This window comes from Panicum virgatum, chromosome 3K (genome assembly GCF_016808335.1).
Source record: "Panicum virgatum strain AP13 chromosome 3K, P.virgatum_v5, whole genome shotgun sequence".
Classification (NCBI taxonomy): Eukaryota; Viridiplantae; Streptophyta; class Magnoliopsida; order Poales; family Poaceae; genus Panicum; species Panicum virgatum.
Window position 1 is genome coordinate 20,624,551 of NC_053138.1, and position 20,508 is coordinate 20,645,058.

Below are 20,508 nucleotides of genomic sequence, written 5' to 3' on the forward strand. Positions count from 1 at the left end.
CACATAGGTGGCGAGTAGCATCCTCTTGAACTGCTGGTATTTCCCGTAATCCGACTTTCATACCCAGATCCTACTCCCTCTATCCCCAACTTATAGACCCTCGCTACTCCAACTCAAACCATCCGACAGTCTACAATCATATTTATTAGAAAAAAAAGGAGAGGTAGAGAATAAAGTTGATAACCCATATCCGTACCTTGGTCCTTTGTGAATGCACTTGCATGGGGTCAAGCACTCAAGCTACGCTCCTTGGAGCCACTAGTGAGGTTGAATCAATACAGATACATATATATTGAACTATTCACCAAATGCCTCCTTTTATCCTCAATGCAAGATGCGGCAACACCAGTGTTGCAGAAGGGAGCGGCAACAAGCTTGCAAACCTGATGATGAGGTGACGACGCGTGGTTTCGAGGCCCGCAATGAAATGGTGTGCGGCGACAAAAGCAGGGGCGGATCTAGTGGTGGGGCTAGAGGGGCTTCCAGAGCTCTAGCCCCTCCTACTATCGCTGAACCCATGGAGCCTCCTCTAAGTCTCTGGTACAATTTTTTGTCATGGGTCCACTGCGAGAAGAGGCTGAAATTGTTTAGAGGTGGAAGAAAGCTCCCCTCTAACAATTATCCTGGATCGAAAAAGGGAACTACGAATAGTGTGGCGGCGCGATTAGGATGGGATGACAGCGCGGTTAGGTTTACAAGAGGCATGTGCGCTAGGTGAGTTGATTTATATGGAGGGCGAGAAGGGTGTAAACATGAGTGCTATATCCAAGGGTTTAAAAGTAATCAACTATAGTTCTAAAATTGGAAAGTTGGCTAGCTAGATTCCTCATTTGGTTGGCCAAAGTGTTAAAGGTATACAACAACTATTCATACTAGACTTGTGCATGGGCCGAGTTGGGCTGGGCTCATACTAGGCTACAAAAGAGCTGGCAATGCCAGCTGGAGCGTGCGTGACGTATCGCAAAGAGCGCTTCTCACGGTCTACCAAGCCTGCTACTACTTTCTTGGCCCATGGCCCACACTACCAGGTGTGGTGCAGCAGCGCTGAAATGCTGCCTTTTTTATTTTTTAGACCAAGCGTCTATGAGTATGGCTCGTCCCCAATCAAGCGAAATATGTCAGCACAAACAAAAGTAGTGTGTTGGGCACGCAAATCATTGATCCTAATACAAATAAAAAAGTCTGATTATATCATGGGAACATATCTAGTGCAAACCACAACTTCATGAAAATTCGTGCAAACCACGGCAAAAAAAGTCGTCTAAATTCACCCAAAAAATCACACATGTAAATGATATGATGATACACAACTTTGTAAAATATATTGTCCAAACTCGACTTCGTTTGTGAGATATAAAAATAACAAATTTCTAACAAATCATTTGGACAGATTCCTGGCTTGAAATTTGTTCTTTTTATATCTCACAGACGAGGTTAAGTTTGGACAAGATATTTTACAAGGTTGTGTATCATCATATCATCTACATGTGTGATTTTTTTTTTGAATTTAGATGACTTTTTTTTGCTGTGGTTTGCACGAGTTTTCACGAAGTTATGGTTTGCACTAGATATGTCCCCTACATTTGTTTAAGTGGAACAATTTAACTGCAAAGGTGGAACAATTAGATTGCGAAGGTACATCAATTATTCCACCTTAAAAATAAAAATGTTCTGGACAAAATATACTCTAAGAAATTTTTTTACAAATAAGAAATAAAAAGTTAATAAAATAGAAGATGTTCTAAGAAGATAAAAAAGTTTCAAAATAAAATAGAAATGTTCTAAAAATAATATTATCAAATATAGTGGAGCATACACAGTATTTAGGACCGGACGGGGCCGGTCAGTTGAACCGGGAACCGGAGGCTCCGCCTATTCGGTCCACTTAAAAGATCGGACTGCAAGCGAACCGCGAAATATCCGATTGAACCAACAGTTTTTGTTCAATTGAACCGAAGAAAACTGGCCATGAGCCGAGCCAGGGAGAGGAACAGTGAGGGAGAGGGGCGCCTGCGCAGGATTCGAACCCTGCATGCTTCGTTTTCGCCTAAGAAAGTTGCCACTGCACCACTTGGTAACTTGTATTGTATGCTAAAACTTAATCTATTTGAACGGTTAGTTCAACCGATCAAATCAGTGAACCGAGCATGCTAGCGGTTCGATTGCCGGTCTGGTCCGAATAACTATGGGAGCATAGGCTGCTATGAAGATGTATGACGTCAAGCACTAAACTACTGTTGCTGTCTAAGTCCAATGAATAAATGAAGAAAGAAGAAGAAATCAGCTGATAACGTTGCATCCCCTCGTCCGTGAGCATGCACAATTTAGGCCGGCGTAAAGCTTTATGTGACAAGCGTGATCCCAACCGCGCGTGCAGCACCTATTATTTCCGATGCCTGCCTGCTTGGTTTTGAACCTGGACAGCTGCGTGGTCACGCAGCAAATCCAAGCGATCGATTTTGTTGGCCTGGAGTCTGGATTGCTGCGTGACCAGTGAAAATTTTTACTCCAGCATATAGTACTGTTCCCAGCCTACTCTTTCTCATCGTAGCACTATAACAAAACACACGCAGCACGCTAGAGCTGCTCTAATGCTTATGTTGGGCTGATATTGAACTTTTTCTAAGAACTACCACCATACTACAGTGCACGGTTGGATACCGATAACTTTAGCTTGTTTAGTTTAGCACCTAAGCTCGCGAACAAAAATCCAAAGCCAACATAACAATCATGTGACATAGGGGTGCAAATTGGTATCCCTTATATGCACCTCTAATCCTTTTTAGTTCAAAATTTTGTACTATTTTTTCAAAATAATATTCTATTTTAGAAAAATAGTATAAAATTTTAAACTAAAGAAGATTGGAGGTGCACCTAAGGTCCCCCTTTACACCCTTAATGTGACATGCAAATCTGAACAACATATAATTGCAAAGAAACGTAATGGAAGACTGCATTACTGTGGTACCCTGAAAACCAGAGTGCTCTTGTGGTCTATTATAGGGCCCACTGTCAACTGCACGTTCGGCTCAAACCGTGGCAGCTGCCAGCCGCATACTGCAACTCTGTAGCGACCCATCAGCAGGCCATCACCCTGGATAAAAAGAGAAAAAAAATCATTTTTGACCATCCAATTTGGCCTCAGTTTGGTTTTGGCCATTGAACTCCAAAACCGGATATTTTTAGCCATCAAACTATCAAAACCGTTCAAATTTGACAATCGAACTGTTTTGATGGATGATTTTAATTTTTTTATTTACAACTAAGTCCTTAGATCTTAAAATAATTATTACTTTTTGCCTGTACCTCCGATTTCGGTCATTCCTGCGGTCACGCATTTGTAACAGTGAGCTTTATCTTTTAAAATGTTCTTTATACTATTTTATCACTATTTGTTATATTATTCTTATATTGTTGTGTAAAAAAACAATATAAGAAAAGTAAAACAAACAATTACAAAATAATATAAACAATATTTTAAAAGATAAAGCTTATTGTTACGAACTCATGACCACAAAAATCACTTAAATTAGATATATGAGAAAAAATAGTAATCATTTTAAGATCTATTTTTTTCTCATATCTCCGATTTAAGTGATTCTTGTGCTCATGCCTTCGTAACGATGAGCTTTGTATTTTAAAATATTTTTTATTTTATTTTGTAACTGTTTATTTTACTTTTCTTATATTATTGTTTTTACACAAAATATAATAATAATATAACAAATAGTGATTAAATAGTATGAAGAACATTTTGAAAGATAAAGCTCACCGTTATGAATGCGTGACCGCAAGAATGACCTAAATCGAAGGTACGAGCAAAAAATAATCATCATTTTAAGATCTAAGGACTTAATTGTAAATAAAAAAACTAAAACCACCCACCAAAACAGTCCGATGGTCAAATTTGAACGATTTTGATAGTTGGATGGCCAAAGGTATCCGGTTTTGGAGTTTGATGGTCAAAACCAATCTGAGGCCAGAATTGGATGGTCAAAAATAGACTTTTTCCGGATAAAAAAACTAGGCTGAACTATACATTAGCAGCCATCCAACAGACTGAATAGACGAGAACCGTGACCTGAGTGTTCATAAAGCACTGAAAGTCTGAAACAACAGGCACAAACCATTGTGGCAAAAAGTTCAAACGTACTGCAGCAGTGCAGCTCTTGGGAACACAGCAAGTGATTCTTCAAAAAAAAAAAAAGAACACAGCAAGTGTTTTCTGAAGCTGGACTAGCCTAAGGTTAGATATCACGGTAACTGCTGCCGTGCTGCGGCACATCTGATGGTTTGCTCCCATCATCACCTTTCTCCCCCTTCCAGCCCAGTCCAGGATGTGATGGGGCCTCTTTCTCACCTTCAAAGTCACGGGCATCCCTCAGCGAGGCCTCGAAATCAGTGGAATCAATAGCTGTTGGGAGGAGGCTGCCAATGTCGTCTTTTGCTCCAAACCCGCCGGCTCGCATGACATCCTCTGTGGAGATGGCTGCTTCCATGTTCACATCAGCTTCATGGCCATTTGTCGGACTGATGTTTCCAGCATCTGAATCTGAGAACTGTTTCAAGGCCTCTTGATCAATGCTTGGAACATTGTCTGTCACTGCATCAGGCTTCTTTTGTTGAGCTTGTTGTTCATTGCCAAGGTTCTTTCCATCCATGCCTGGGATGGACTAGCAGATGTGAGATTTCTAAAAAGAATATCACATAATACACAGCTATAAAAAATCAATTACAACTCTTCAATATATATTTTTAGGATGAGGGTATCTCAGAAATGTGAAAAGAGGATCATCCGATGGCTAGGCAATGCTATGTATATCACAGGTACCAAGTGTCACACAGATTAAACTAGTTAACCACTAGAACAATAAAACTAATCCTCTCCACACCAGGACAAAGTACTACTGATACCATTATATAACTTCCAGCTAATTCTCCTAAATATCTACTGGAGTAAGGTTATCATTCGAGCGAACATTTTTTGGACACAAAGTGAACAAATTGTTGACCAGTTTTAAGTCAACAGGGAATCCGTAGTTTGTGGTGAATCAAAGGGCAACCATCTTCCACCACCCGATGACGCCAATCATAAAAAAAAAAATCTGCCTGCAGACCTCAATCAGAAAAAATGGACCGCTAAATCACCGATAATTGTACCAGCTTTATTTGGCAACTTCTTTGGGGATTATTTTCTGCCATTTGAACTTAAAAAGCAAGAAATTTCTAGCAAGATTATTAACACGGGCACGCACTATTATGTATCTAGTTTAGACAACTAGCGAATCAGTATCCGAACTACCAGTACAAGGTCCCTGCAACCACAAAGTTCAGTCAATCTGTGCGTCAGTTCTAACTCGGTGTAGTAATCTGTAACAATCACCACAAGAAAAAAACAATGCTAGGCATCCAGTGGACTCGACACACTCCACCAATCACCAAACCGTTGTACCTCAATCCTCAAAACAGACTCGTTTTCAGTCCAAGCAATCCGAATTTCCCCCCTTCTCAGCGAAGGGCATCGAGAAATCCGCACCGCCGAACCCCCACACCGCCCGCCTCCCCATCTCGATTCCCCACCACAGCTACAAATCAACGCACGCCGACCGCGTCCAGTACTCCCAACTTGCGAGAAGAATTACGCTCGTGCGATCAATCAGCATGCCGCCGCCACCCCCAAGCCCACACGGATCGCTAGGGTAAGCCACCACAAAGTACGCGAGGAAATTAACAAGGCACCATCGCAACTCACCGGGCCGATCCGCAGGCTCAGCTGCGGAGGAGAGAAGGTTCAGGAACCCGCCGTCCGACACCCGCGCCTTCTCGCGTCCTCTCCTGCGCTCCGCGCGCTTCGACCGGAGCGTGGAATCGTTCTGCAGTTCTCTCTCCCTTCGCTTCCTTCAGTCACCAGGATGTTCTTCTACTACTACTGTTGTCACGGAGTGGATGGCCACGTGTGCTGCGGAAAGTTGGTACGCGGCTGTCATACGTGGCGCCGGTAGTTTTTTTAGAAACCGGAACTATTGGTCACTACGGCCCACAACTTACAAAAACATCTCTGAAAATATAAATAAATTACAGTCTAGTCCCGGTAAGTTTCTCCCAGACTTATGCCGTCTTGAGCAGCACATCGCTTCTGACGCGCCTTGCTAACACTGAACACTTGGTTGAACAAGATGGCCATCGGCCATCGCATCGCCGGACGATGAGGAATCTGATGCATCAAGAACTGCCAGAAGCCCCGAATCGCTGGACGACGAGGCAGGGGTGGAGCTGCACAGGACCATTGGGGGCCAGCCGACCCCGATGGATTTGCGAAAAACCAGTAGTAATTACTATTCATTACTGATTTCTAAAGACAAAGACCCCAACGTGCTATAAGAAAGATCGTATCCTCATTTTTGGTTGGCTTCGCCCTTGCGACGAGATATCCAGAAGGGGAATTAGACCACCAAAACAGGTGGGAACAAAGAACCAACTCAATTTTTCAAGTTAGAACAATAAATTCATAGGAGATACTAACTTCACAAGGCAGCCACGAACAGCCCTACCTTGGAGGGACCAAAGAATCGATGGTTGCCGGGCCAACGATACCACAGACAAAACGGCACACCCGACGTGGCGCCGGTAGGTTGTTGGCGATCATGCCACCTCTGAGCCCAATGGGCTGGTGGACTGGGCTGGACCACAGTTCCGTTTCGCTCACACGTTATTGGGCCAGAGTACATGTTCTCATTAGAAGAGACAACAGGGCTGGGCAGCGTTGTAAAAATTTTCTACCTTCAGAAACATTCGATTTTTTTCGAGATGTTTTTTTCTGGCTTTATATCGTTATAGATGCAAATTACAAAATTGATATCATTTGGAAGCCATATTTTAGGAGATGCGTTATTGAACTCGATCCATATGTTGCTCACCAATGCTAAAGGGGAAAAAAACAGAGAAGGCGGCAGAGCTCGAGAAGGAGAAGCACAGGAAGAGGAGATGAATAAGCGTACTGAAGTTGTACTGCTGAATAAATGCATCACTAATCACGACAGCAATGTGCTCAACAATGAAGTCAAATCCATGGGGAAGATGACGCCGTGTACTGATATGTACTGTACACACACGGACCAAGTACTCGCTACGCCCTAGCAACTGTGCTCGATCTCGCGTCGAGCAGCTCCAAGTCGATCCGATCCGTCTCTGAACTCTGAACAACAATAATCAGCGGCGGAGCTAGCCTAGGAGGCGGATCCCGCCGAGAAGTCGACGTGGTAGACCTCGCTCATGTCCGGCTGGAAGAGCCCGAAGTGCTGCTCCACGCCCTCGGCCTTGCCGTTCTCGTTGAACATGGCGAACAGGTACGTCTCCACGGCCTTGCCGGGCCGCCGCGGGGTGCCGCCGCCGACGTGCCGGACCACGTTGTTGTTGTACGCCGCCGCGTTCTCCACGCTGGCGCCCTCGCCGCCGCCCGACGGCCACCCGGTCTCCGACACCACCAGCTCCAGCCCCTGCACCCCGGCCTTCTCCACCGCCGCGTGCGCCGCGTCCACGATCGCGTCGAACATGTTGGTGTACACCACCCCGCCGTCCGCCACCGACGCCGCCGCGCCGGAGTCCGCCGACAGCAGCGCGTACCCCAGCGCCACCTCGCCGCCGCTGCCCGAGTAGGCGAAGTACGGGTACACGTTCACCAGCAGCGGCGCGTTCTTCGACGACAGGTACGAGACGATCGGGGCCATCACCGGCCCCGCCGCCTCCGAGAACACGCCCTGGGACGGCGGGTACGACGCGCCGAGCACGGCCGTCGCCACGGCCGTCGTGACGGGGACGCCGCTCACCCCCGCGGAGCGGAGCGCGGACTCGAGGTTCTGCATGGCCGGGAGCACGTGCGCGGCGGCTTCCCCCGGGATGACCTCGTTGCCGGCGTTGATGTACCGGAACTGGACGGCGCCGGCGAAGGGCTGCACGTTGGCGGCGACCCACGACGCGGCGTAGGACGGGTCGGACGCCAGGCGCTGGAGGTCCTCGTTCAGCGTGCCCAGGACGACGCCGATGCCGGAGCCCCGGAGCGCGTTGAGCACGGACGCGTCCGGGTGGAAGAGCCGCACGTAGCTGATGTTCCTGGCCTTGTACATGGAGATCACCTGCTCCGGCGCCGGTAGGTTGTTGGCGACCATGCCGTAGTTCACGCCGATGGCACCCTCAGCTCCTGCATTCGCACATCGAAAAATTAGATTGGATCATCAAAAGTCAAAACGTAGTAAGTGATTTCGATCTTATTATAAATGTCCCTTTCTACTAATTCATTCATCAGTTGGAGCAGTACTTGCAACCTCCAAACTGTTACCATTACGAAATGAAGAAAAACGTAGCAGGTTCTGACTGAAACCAACTTAGCTAACTTATCCAAGAACAGAGTAGGTGGGGGCAGCCAACAAATCTACAGGGGAAGAACTGGATCCACAATATTTCAAAGCTAATTTCGTGCGCAACTCCACATCTCTTTTACGTTTTTCTGCCTAGGACTTGCACAGCCAACTCCATCATTGGTACAACTTGGCGAAAGTAGGAAATGGATAATACTTTTTTTACTTGGTGTCAAGGTCCAAACAATAGTCAAAGATATGCTTGTGAAAAGAAGATACAACTTGGTGTCAACTGTCAAGGTCTGAACAAATCACTTTCAATCAAGAGATTAGGATAAAAAATAAAAAATTATTTGCTAGATTGAGTAGGCCTTAGGGGATGGATTGTATGGCCAAAGTCTCTTACAATTAGGCTCATATCCAACTACTAGTAACCAGTAAGATGCCCTAATTAGTTTATAGATTCCTCGAAACACTATGATAGCACGGGGGTGGGGGGTTAGTTTTTCAAAGAAATTAAAACAAGTCTTTCGCCAGGATGGTGTTTCGTAATAAGTACGATGGTCTCTTCATTTCAAGTAATATTTTTAGGTCGTCTGATGCACTGGGCAGCCTATTCAAGGAAAATCCTGGATTAAAAAGGACTTGCATATATACGGCCTCTTTCGTCTCTGCTACAGTGATTCCATGTCATATTCAGATGATATCAACGTCTGACAAACAGACATAAACACGAGCTGTAAAGGGCCCTGCCTTTCCATTTCCTCACGCAAAAGTGTGCTCGGCAGATTAGTAAATCGGGTGAGATGTAGCATCTAATAACCAACTAATGAGAAAAAAGAAGTTTATCCTGGGATCTTAGGTACGCATGGGCAAACTTTTCACTCTATGTATCTGCCGACATGCCGTATTAGTGAAAAGAACAGAATTGGCCTAGTAGCAACCTGCAGCAAACTACAAATTGGCCAGTATTTTCATAAAAACATAAGTTCACTTTCAAAGTTTTGTCCTGTTTGATAAATAAAGAGGTAAATATCTCGCGTAAAAAAAATGAAGAGGTTAAACGATATACGAGATTCTATAAACAAGTATCAACGTAGAAGAGGAGCAGACAACAGAACCATGAAACCAATAATGGAATCAGTCTTTTCCCTGCCCTGCCCTGATTGATTATAATTTCCCAAGAGGCCCAACCAAGAACACGAAGGATAAACCTGTCAACCACCTCTACGGCTCTGCTAGTCGGCAATAAATAATCCGAGCAACCATTTGGCGCCGTCTTTATCCTAAGGTATCCCGTATCCGAAAAACGTTTATCCTAATGTGGGGCAAGTGCAAGCTCAAACCAAGAAACATGAAAAGCGAAGGAAAAACATCAATCTGACCAGCAAAATTGCAGTGCAGAGAAAGGGAGGTATCAAGAGCAGCTCTTGAAATTTAGCTGGACGCCTAGACAGGTTACTGGAAAAGCTTGCTGTGAACTGAAGAAACAAGATGGCCTGGGAAAGAGTGAACGAAATACGTGCTGTGTTGGAGCAAACATAGTAGCATCAGAAACCGATCTACCTCTGAACTAACTAGGCAGACGGAAAAAAGTGCAGGTGAACTGTTTCATTGACGAACACGCAGTCGGACAGTGCAAGCAACAGAAGCACCATTACTGAACAGAAGAAAGTGCAGGCGGACCGATCGCCATAATGAACAGGAGAAACGAAACGGAGGGAAAGTGCAGGTGAACTGAACCGTCTGCTGAACTCACCGGGAGAGCCTGCTAAGCAGAGCAGGAAGCCGCAAGCCAGAACCCATGGCGCCGCCGCCTTCATCACACGGGCAGCAGCCGACACCATCCTCGCCGCACCACCGTAAGCCGGAGTACTACTCAGAAAACCCTCTCTCTTTCTCTCTCGCTCTAGCTCCCTTCTGAAACTCTCCGTTCTTGGCCTGAACTCTGATGTCTGAACTGAGGCTGGAGTCTGAAGAAGCTCTCTCTCCTCCATTGCTGCGGCGCCCGTGCTCCGTTTATATAAGAAGGCAACGGGCAAGCGCAGCAACTGCTCGGTTACGTGCGCGCCAGGAGCGGGCCCCACGAGCAAGCCACCAAACCGCACGACTCGGCCGAACAACTGCAGGCAGAGGCAGGGAGGAAGGGATGGATGCACGCGCGCGAGCGAGCGGGGTCAAGCGTGGACGGAGTGGATGCGGGGCGTGCTGGGCTGCGGTTGGACGCGTTCAGATGAACGAAGAAGAATCGACGGAGCAGGGGCGTCCGCGCCACGCCACGTGGGCGTGATCGAACGGGCCGTTGGGTGGCTCCGACTCCGACCGCGTCCTGATGGCGAGTTAACGGCGGATTCATGTAATCTGGCTGTGTGTATCCGGGAAATCAAGTGGGGAGGAGATATTGCGTTCTGAGGCGCGGTTGTCGACGAAACTGTCCTGCTGCGTTTTTTTTCCGGAGGAATCTCTCTGCATAATTAGCCACATACAATTTCGTTTCAAAAAAAAAAAAGACGATCCACGTCTCGGCGACAGGTTGCCGATAAATTTAGACCGGCATTGCGTGAAGAGAAGTTGCAAGATTATTTTGCCAGATTATTCAGAAGATGCTTCCTCTAATCATGCAAGGGTATTGTCGATGATTTAGCGGGATATATATATATATATATATATATATATATATATATATATATATCAAACTCTATCTAGCAAGAGAATGAAGCCGCATCGTCATAGAAAATGTGACGATTTATTAATGTTGCAGAGGAAATAAAAGAAAAGTAAGCGTGATGGAATTTCTCGACGATATATAATCCAGAATTTCGGTGAATTTCGGTCGAAATTTGTTGAATTTTGAATTTGAAAACGAAATTTTCCGAAAAATACCGAAATTTCGAATCCCGGTAACTAGCGAAAACAGAAAATTTTCCGAAATTTCGGCGAAATTTCGCCGAAATTGTTAACCCTGGTGCCATGCATCAGCCCGCGTAGTACTCTTAGTCTCCGTCCTGGGGTGACCGAGTAAATATGGGATACCTACTACGTGGATGAATCTGAAATGATTTTGTAAGGATATTTTTTTCTCGAGCACGCAGGAGAGCGGCGCGTCACTGGATATTTAGTTAGAAAAAATTTGGATACATGCCAAATCCACGGTCTGGGTTACTACACGATTTTCTAAGGGAATTAAAACAACACTACAATTCTCTGAAGAAGCAGAAGTTGAACTCATTCTGAAAATAGAATCCAGTTTAAGTTTCAGTCGTCTGTGCCATGCAATGCATGACGCCAAGTCTTGCTCGCACACCTAGCCGTCGCGTAGTAGCCTGGGCGGAGGATGTCATTTTCTTTCGTTCTCTAGCTCATGAGTCTTTAACCTGTCACCTCTCCAAAGCAACATCCCTCGTGTGGCCCCACGCGTGAATGTACCGAGTCAAGTGCAGTGGAGGTGAAGGTGACTCCCTGATGCAAATCGATTATTTTCTTTTGGGCACCAATCTACGTGATGAGTACGTAGCAATCTGTACGCCAGATTTCACGTGATGAATCACTCTCTGAAAAACACTACCTTTTTTTTTCTTCTCCGAGGCCTCTGGGCTCTGGATACTCAGCTGCAAAAGTACTACAGAGGCACGGAGCCATATTTATGATTATGAACTTTCTCTAGAAAAAAAAAAGAAATCTTTGAAGAAGAAAAAAAACTGAGCCATATCAATTCAAGTGAAGGATAAGAAATAGAAGAAGGAAAACAAACTCTGCAAGGTTTATATAAAAAGGTCGTCGAACACCAAAAGATTAGGTCACCAAATCAAAAGATGGCCTGTACTGTACTTGAGAAATGATTTCTGACACCAAATGCCACAAGAAAAAAAAACCCGATGGCCTCATCACAAGATGGCGATGTACGTTGATGAGCACGAAACAAAAATGTCAACACGCGGATGCAGGCCTACCGGTGCCCCATCTGCCTAGTACCACGCATCGCCGTGATCTGGAGATTAGGTATCCAACGCAGTCTACCAACCTGGTGATTGGTAGACGGCGAACGATTCACGGTAAATTAACCTCCCGTGAAGGGCTTGCTACTCTCATCACGCTTACAAAGAGCTGCAACCGAACTGGACAGGTATGCCAATCCACGCGACGCAAGCAATAATTCAGCTCCCAGGGTAAAGCTGAAAACATGGCCGGGACACACGAAGCTTCTTCGTTCTCCTCTGAGGTGAAAAACAAGAAGGACAACTGGTGTACAACACTGCATGCGACCTTCCAAATTAAAAGGAAAGGATGACACGATGACGTACTACGTAAATAACTAGTCTTGAAATTGGCCAACAGACTCGTTCAAAAATCCCGAGTTCATTCTAGTTCAACTTCGACTGCGAGCACATGGCAAAGTGTGTGTCCATTTCGCAGCGGAATGAATAATGGCGGTTTGGTGAAAAATTAAAGGCAAGTGGTGGTGGTGGTGGTGGTAGTAGATGGCGCATAGGAAAGCGGCGCCGACTATGGCGAGCTAGCAAGCAGCTGGGACACGCTCTTGTGCCTGTTTGGGCTTTCTTGGCTGGTGAATTTTGGTGCCACTGCAGTGCCTAATCAAACCGGCCCGTCCAGCGCAGGAGCTGCACGTCGGCTCCGTGACAGTTTTTTTTTTCTGGCAGCTTAATAACTTGCAAGCGTGCGTGCGTGCAATTCTTAAGATACGTGAGTCTGCTGTGTGGTTGAGAACAACATCTGTACGCAATAATAATGCACCATTGCACGGCCTGGTGTGAGCACGCACAAATTAAAGCCAAGCTAGCTAGTCGGAAGAACTCGCAGATGCATTCATACATCCTAGTTTTTCCTTGATTCATGCATCATGTATATAGGACCAGGAGAGCGACGTGCTGGTGGATCACCACCAGTTATATCTTGGCTGCGTACTTACTGGTGCTGTGATGATGGCTGCGGATCACGATAGGTTTGGCCGTTTTGGCGTAGGAATCGTCTCGTCCTTTTGGCTGCCACAAAAGTGGATGGGCGATAATGCAGGGCTTTATATATGCTCGTCATGCTTGATTGATGTCCCGCCTAACGGAGATCCCACCCGACGACCTGCCAAGGTGAGCTCACTGCTCGCCTGTAGTGTAGGATACTGTAGCCTGTAGGGCCAGGGAATGAGAGTATTTGCGCGTGAAGCGGTGTGTAGGACAGGGCAGCCATCCCGGTCCCCGTCCTGTGAATGGGGCGGGGCGCTTCTACCATAACTATTAATCGCGGCAGTCAACATAAAAACTATTAATCGAGATATTTTTCGCAACCGCCTCAGACCTAAGATCACAGTTGATCTATTTTTCGAGGCGACTGACTGCCCGTCTCGATTAATCGAATAAAAAAATAAAAACAAAAATAAAAACATAGAAAGCCCGTGGACATGCGCACCAAGTCCATCTATGGGCCTGCCAAGCCTATCCACGGGCCGGCGGTCTCCTCTGCCATCGAGCTAGCTGGATCCGCCTCCAGCTCCACCGCCATCCTGCAGCCCAACGCCACCGCAGCTCTATTCCCGCGCTGCTGCTCTCTCGTGACCGCCGCTCCCACACCTCTGCTCAGAGCCGAGGCGCCGTTGCTCCCGCGGCCTCACGTCACCGTCCGTGCGCCACTGCAGCTCCTTGCACGAGCCGCTGCGGCCGCACCGCCATAGCTCCGCGCCGAGCCGCCGCCGCTCCCGCGCCACCTCCGAGCCGCCGGATCCGGCTTCCCTGACCGCGAGAAGGTCGGAGCCCACCGCCATGATAGAGAAGAGAAGGAGTGCTCAGCAGATCTGACCTCCCTGGCCGTGCCGCCGCCGAATCCAGGTGATGAGAAGTAGCCCACTGCCGCGCGCCCTCGCGTGGAGAGAGAGAGAGGGAGGAGGGATGACGCTGTCGAGATGAGGAGGGAGGAGTCCGAAAAACCTAAGTCTTGTATATATAAGTTTGTGTTTGCAACTGAACCTTTTGGGCTAGCGGACTGGACCTGATTTACCAAGGCGATTGAGTTACAATTACCGCCTCTGTTAATAGGAGGCACTAGCTGAGGCGGTTCAAAATCATGCCCGTCTCCGAGGGTCTTTTTAAAGATCACGGTTAATATTTTTTTAGTAGTGGATGCTCTTACTCCAATGAGACATCAAACCCTCACACCTGCAAGGAATGATGAAGAACAGTTGAGATCTCAGCATCTCATAGGGTTTGCAGGAAAATGGGCGTTGCATACTTGCATTGGTTATTTGGTTTTCCCCAATCACGCAGGGATGGTCTGTGCCGCATTGATGGAGAAAACGAATGGACGATGCCCAAAGATGGCATGACCACTGAACGGCAGCACAAGGCAGCTGCGCCAGGACGCTAAGCCGAGATGCAGAGAATTAATGGCCAACTAACGCGTTCGTCCGCTAGATCGATAGTGAGGCGCCAAACCTCTTTCCGGATCAATCAGTTCATCACGCAGGCATCACATCCCCCCGCTTGTCTCGCGAAGACGCGAAACTAACGAAAGGCGAGGCAGTGAAAACGATGCGTGCGTCTGGGACGCGGTTCTTGGCATAGCATGTCGCCTTGCCTTCCTTTGCTCGCTTGTTATCAGAGACAGTGAGAGGACGAGTGATTGGCAGCGCCAGTACACCACTGGATCATCATGTAAGAAGCCAAGAACTCGTCCATAGCGTTAGCATGTGATCCTGCTGCCAAAAACAGATCATCTTACTGCTTCAGCTTTCTTTCTTTTTTCATCTCTAGGAATCTAAGAATCTCACGGTTTTGTAACAGTAGAACTGATGTCTGCTACTCCATTAGATTTCTGGAATGAGGTAGGGGGTATAAATAGCCCCCTACCACAACATTGTAACGAGTTGAATTTTTGGAATTATAGTACAATTACGATTGTGCCATTGTTCCTATTGTCCTACACCTTCGGTTTTCCTACTTTTTTCTCCTACTCTCTGTTTAATTATCGATCGTTGCTTCATTGGGAAGCCTTGCTTTGTCACAGCCTCCCATGATCTTGAAGACATAGCCCTTGAATTCCTGCAGTACTAAGAAATGTTACATATGTATACATTCAGGCACGACTAGTGAATGGAACAACCAAGAAATAATCAACCTTTTACCTCGCCAAGAGCATCACCAAGGACCTCCTCCTCGAAGATTCTTTTGTCAAAGAAGTCACGCCTGTAGTTGATACTGCTAGAATAGAATGACCAGCTCAATTGTATTTCCATGAGTCTAGGTTACATATACAATATACAAGATATGAGCCGAATGGGCCATATGGCATACTGGACCAAAGAGTAGAGTAAGTCTATATACATATTAACACCCCCCTCAAACTAAAGGTGGCTGTAAGGAATCTAAGTCAGACACATTTAGTTTGAGTACATGAAAATGATGTTGATCCCGAGTCTGAGCTTTGGTGACACTACACCAAAATCGAATTACCTTGTCGGCCAGGGATTTGCTTGGCGGCCAAGATTGAACCGCCAAGGAATATAGTGTTACCTTGGCGGTGCTTGTTAACAGCCAAGAAAATATAATTTCATGGCAGATTTTGTATGCAGCCAAGAAAAATTGGAATTGCCTTGGCGGTTTACAAATTACGCCAAGGAAAATTCTCATTTCCTTGGCCTTTTCGACAAACCGCCAAGGAAATTGTGCTTTTCCTTGGCTGTTTCATCGAAACGCCAAGAAAAATTCTCATTTCCTTGGCCTTTTCGTTCAAACCGCCATGGAAATTGTGCTTTTCCTTGGCTGTTTGATCAAACCGCCAAGGAAAGTGTGCATTGTAACACATATATCCTTTGATTGTGGCACATTATATTGCAATAATTTAGATCATATTTAGTGTTGTCAAAACAAAACACACCTAGTTCTGCAATTATTTTTTAAATTGACATGAGATGGATAAAATTCTTGATGGCGTGTACATGTTGATTTCGTACATCTCATCCTAAATGAGTACACATGTCTTGTAACCATGAAAGAAATACAAATAAGAGTTGTTTTAATCCTCATATATATATATATTTGCAATCATGGAAATATAATGTTGTCTGGTCTTTAATTTGCCGACCAAGCGGTATATGCTACCTAGCACTAATCGGCAAATGCTTGCAATCTCGGACGATCAACTCCAAATAATAGAAGATGTGGAAGGGAGCGCCTCACTTAATATGCCATAACACATTTGATATTTATGCAATAACACATTAGATATTTATGCCATAACACATCCATATATGTAATTGATGGGAATAAGAGCATTGGATCAATGGAAGGTCGTGCATGGCCACCATTGCAATACAAAAGCGCCAATGAGGTATACTCGCAAAGTTTTATTGAAATCATCGCCATACCCACATCAAGCAGGCACATGTTTTTTATAAAACCATACATGACTAATGCAATTTTCACAAATAAGAATTTGATCATGTTTAGCGATCATATCTAAGGTTGTTATATATGAGGTGTATATAATGTTTTGGACTAGAACTATTAAATTAAATAAACCAACTATGCTAATATCTCTCCACATTAATTTTTTAAGCAACAATACTAATTATAAATTAAATGTGATAATTTTTATTAAAAAATAAGTGACACACACTATTTTGGGCAATGTGCGCGGAGCGTAATCCCAAATTGGCCGTTCCCACGCCCCTCTACTCAGCGCGCACGCGATGAAACCCTAAGTCAGAACCCCCGCCGCCGCTGCCCCCCTTTCACACGCCCCACCCCTTCTTTCGTTGCGCTGCCAGACCCTCACTCCTCCTTGCTGTCTTGCTCGTCGATCCCAAATCCACCTCCATCTCCTCCTCAGGCCATTAACCCTAGGCCCCAAATCCACAGACCACAACCACGGCATCTCCTCCTCAGGTCGTCCACCCTAGCCCGCAAACTCACAGCCACCGCATCTGGACTTCAACTCCAATGGTGAGGAGGCGCAGGAAGGTGAGACCTCCAGCGTCGTGGTGAGGGGAATCTGCACCGCACCCCACTGTCCATGCCGCCTCCACCAGTTCCTATCCATCCATCCAATTCCCGTCCATCCCTTTGCTACAATCCAATCTAGGAACGAGTAGGATTTCCTGCAGGTAAGATGTGTTCTATTTTCGACCTTGACTGAAATCCCATCCTTTCCCCTCTTTAATCGAGTTGTTTCTTTGATTCATGTGTTCTATTTTCGGCCTTGACTGAAATCCCATCCTTTCCCCTCTTTAATCGAGTTGTTTCTTTGATCCATGAGGTCTGTACTGTATCCGAGATCTCAAAGTAACATTTCCCCTTTTCATTCCTTTCCTTTGCAGTTCAACCAAGCTTTGCCCAAGTGACAGATTGCAAGATTATTCATCTACTACTATGTGGCTGGTAAGATCCCAACAATCCTGTATCAGCACCTAGTTACTTTGAGGTCTAACTACAAATGATTTAGGGGTTCAAGATCCTTGTCAGTTGTGATTGAAGTTCAGGGCAAAAAAAATTCAGTTAGAAAATTACATAATGTCATTTGCTCAGTTGCACTGAACATGTATCAGAATGTTTAGATTAATCCATATCCCTATGATTTTCTCATCTTTACAATATTTTTAACCCATAACTGAAACCTTGGAGGTCTAACTACAAATGATGTAGGCATGATGCATGCATATGGCAGACATGTTTGCCTTTAGCTATGCATATGGACTTGTGATGAACTAATGGATGTGTGATTTATATATTGCTTCAACGATCATATAATCCAATTTGGATCTATATTGAATTCTGCCTGCCAGTCCATTATTTTTATTTTTCTGGTTCTTTCAAACATTTGCTTGGCCAATATAACTGAATTAACTTGGCCATAAAAAGCAGCCAAGCAAATAGAATTACCTTGGTGGTGGAAAGCAGCCAAGCAAATAGACTTAACCTGGCGGCTGCAACGCCAAGTAATCCTTAATCCTTGTCTGCTGATGGTCGCCAAGGAAAAGAAATTACCTTGCGGCTACCGACAGTCAAGGAAATAAATTTACTTGGCGGTTCTTGGCAGCCAAGAAAACTGATTTACTTGGCGGCTTCAGCCCGCCAAGGAATGTAATTTATTTAGCGGTCGACAACCGCCATGAAAATTATATCCTTGGCAGTTGCAATATTTCCTTGGCGCAGCGAAGATTTTGTCGTTAGTCCTTCTAGCCTGGCGGCCAAACCGCCAAGAAAAATAACCTTAGCGGCTAGCCGTCAAGTAAATCATTTTTCCTTGTCCCTCTATTCGTGGCGCATTTTGCTTGGCGGTTTTGGTATATTCCTTGGCGGTTTTTGGCCGCCAAGGTAATTCCAGTTTAGTGTAGTGTGAAGAAATCTGCTAGCTGTAGTTCAGACGGTGTATACTGAAGATCCACAACAGATTGTTGGCAATGGGACCGTATGAAAGAGGCATCAACACCAATATGCTTAGTGAGCTCATGCTTGATAGGATTGTTGGCAATCTGAATAGCACTAGTGTTGTCACAACGGAGAATGGTAGGATCAGCACAAGTAACCCCAAAATCAGCCAGCAGCCAACGTAGCCAAATAATTTCTGCTGTCGTTGTAGCAAGAGCTCTTAATTCAGCTTCAGCACTAGAGCGAGAAACAGCAGTTTGCCGTTTGGATTTCCATGAAATTGGCGAGCCACCAAGAAAAATGCAGTAACCAGTAACGGATCGACGATCAACATGTTCACTGGCCCAAGTAGCATCAGAATAAGCATGAAGTGTAGGTTGACTTGATGTGGCATAGAAGAGTCGGCGGGACATTGTCCCCCTCAGGTACCGCAAAACCCGAATCAAATGAGCATAGTGAACTGTGGTAGGTGCACTCACAAATTGAGTGAGAATATGAACCGCATAGGCAATGTCTGGTCTGGTGGCAGTGAGATAGACAAGACTACCAACAAGATGGCGATACCTGGTTGGATCAGCAAGAGGAAGACCATCCGATGGCTTCAAATGAAGGTGAAGTTCCATAGGGGTACCAGCAGTCCGAGTGTCAGTGAGACCAGAACGAGCAAGTAGATCTTGAATATACTTGGACTGAGAGAGATAATAGCCAGCAGCAGTTGATTCAATCTCAATGCCAAGAAAATAGCTGAGAGAGCCCAAGTCAGACATCATGAATTGGTCACAAAGATAGTCTTTAACAAAGGCAATATATTCTGGATCATCTCCGGTGATCAACATATCATCAACATAAAGCAGAATTAAAGTGCGACCACGTGAAGAGGTGTGAACGAACAGAGCTGGATCATGGTCACTAGGAGTGAAACTTGCAGCACTAACAACCAAACTGAACCTCTCAAACCAGGCCTGAGGTGCTTGCTTGAGGCCATAAAGAGCACGCCGAAGATGACAAATATATCCAGGAGGAATCTCAACCCCTGGTGGTGGATGCATATAAACATCCTCTTGCAAATCACCATGAAGAAAAGCATTATTAACATCCATTTGAGAGATGGGCCATGACCGAGCAGCAACAACAGCAATAAGAGTACGTACTATAGTCATATGAGCAACAGGAGCAAATGTCTCCTCATAATCACGACCATACGACTGTTGGAAACCCCGAGCAACTAGACGAGCTTTGTACCTCTCAATAGAGGCATCAACTTTGGTTTTAACCTTGTATACCCACTTGCAGGTGATAGGAACAAAATTAAGAGGCAATGGAACAACCTCCCAAGTATCCGTGCGGTGTAAGGCATGAAGTTCAGCAGACATGGCATCTTGCCAAACAGGGAGGTTAACTGCTTCCTGATAAGAAGAAGGCTCACAAACAGCACCAACAGTGGAAAAACCATATCGATCGGGAACATGAATATTAGAACGATCCCTAAGGTTATAAAGCGGTGTGGGGGATAGGAGAAGCATCGTCTAAGGTAGGGCTGGAGGTAGGAGAAGGAACACGAGGACGACGACTATAGTGAAAAGGAAAAGGAGTAACAGATGAAGGTGGGGACCATGATGGTGGAACAAACAATGGAGGTGGAGGTGCTGGATCAGGTGGTGGTTGTAGTACATGTGGAATGGCAGAGGAGTCAGAAGGAAGAGGTGGAACCATGTCGACAGAGGAAGTTGGTGGGGAAGTAGAGATAGGTGGGAGGAAGAGGAAAGAAAGGTGCTCAACAG

General features: G+C 45.7%; 2 protein-coding genes across 2 annotated transcripts; both read right to left on the reverse strand.

Moving 5' to 3' along the window:
- Window positions 1-4,015: 4,015 nt before the first annotated feature.
- LOC120698256 lies at window positions 4,016-5,966 on the reverse strand. Its single transcript, XM_039981791.1, has 2 exons — window positions 5,753-5,966; window positions 4,016-4,663 (listed from the first exon to the last, which is right to left on the reverse strand). The coding sequence occupies exon 2, from the start codon at window positions 4,659-4,661 to the stop codon at window positions 4,248-4,250; it is 414 nt and encodes a 137-aa protein (XP_039837725.1). The 5' UTR covers window positions 4,662-4,663; window positions 5,753-5,966; the 3' UTR covers window positions 4,016-4,247.
- Window positions 5,967-6,981: 1,015 nt separating this feature from the next.
- Window positions 6,982-10,362, reverse strand: LOC120698257 (putative glucan endo-1,3-beta-glucosidase GVI). The gene is made up of 2 exons (XM_039981792.1): window positions 10,114-10,362; window positions 6,982-8,197 (listed from the first exon to the last, which is right to left on the reverse strand). The coding sequence occupies exons 1-2, from the start codon at window positions 10,349-10,351 to the stop codon at window positions 7,227-7,229; spliced, it is 1,209 nt and encodes a 402-aa protein (XP_039837726.1). The 5' UTR covers window positions 10,352-10,362; the 3' UTR covers window positions 6,982-7,226.
- Between the last annotated feature and the right edge of the window lie 10,146 nt (window positions 10,363-20,508).

What these genes read in the sequence shown, in the direction of transcription:
- LOC120698257 (XM_039981792.1), bottom strand. Translation starts at nt 10,351, where the DNA reads ATGGAGGAGAGAGAGCTTCTTCAGACTCCAGCCTCAGTTCAGACATCA. An exon ending in CTGCTTAGCAGGCTCTCCCG is followed by an intron (nt 8,198 to 10,113) that starts GTGAGTTCAGCA and finishes GTGCGAATGCAG; the next exon opens with GAGCTGAGGGTGCCATCGGC.
- LOC120698256 (XM_039981791.1), bottom strand. Translation starts at nt 4,661, where the DNA reads ATGGATGGAAAGAACCTTGGCAATGAACAACAAGCTCAACAAAAGAAG.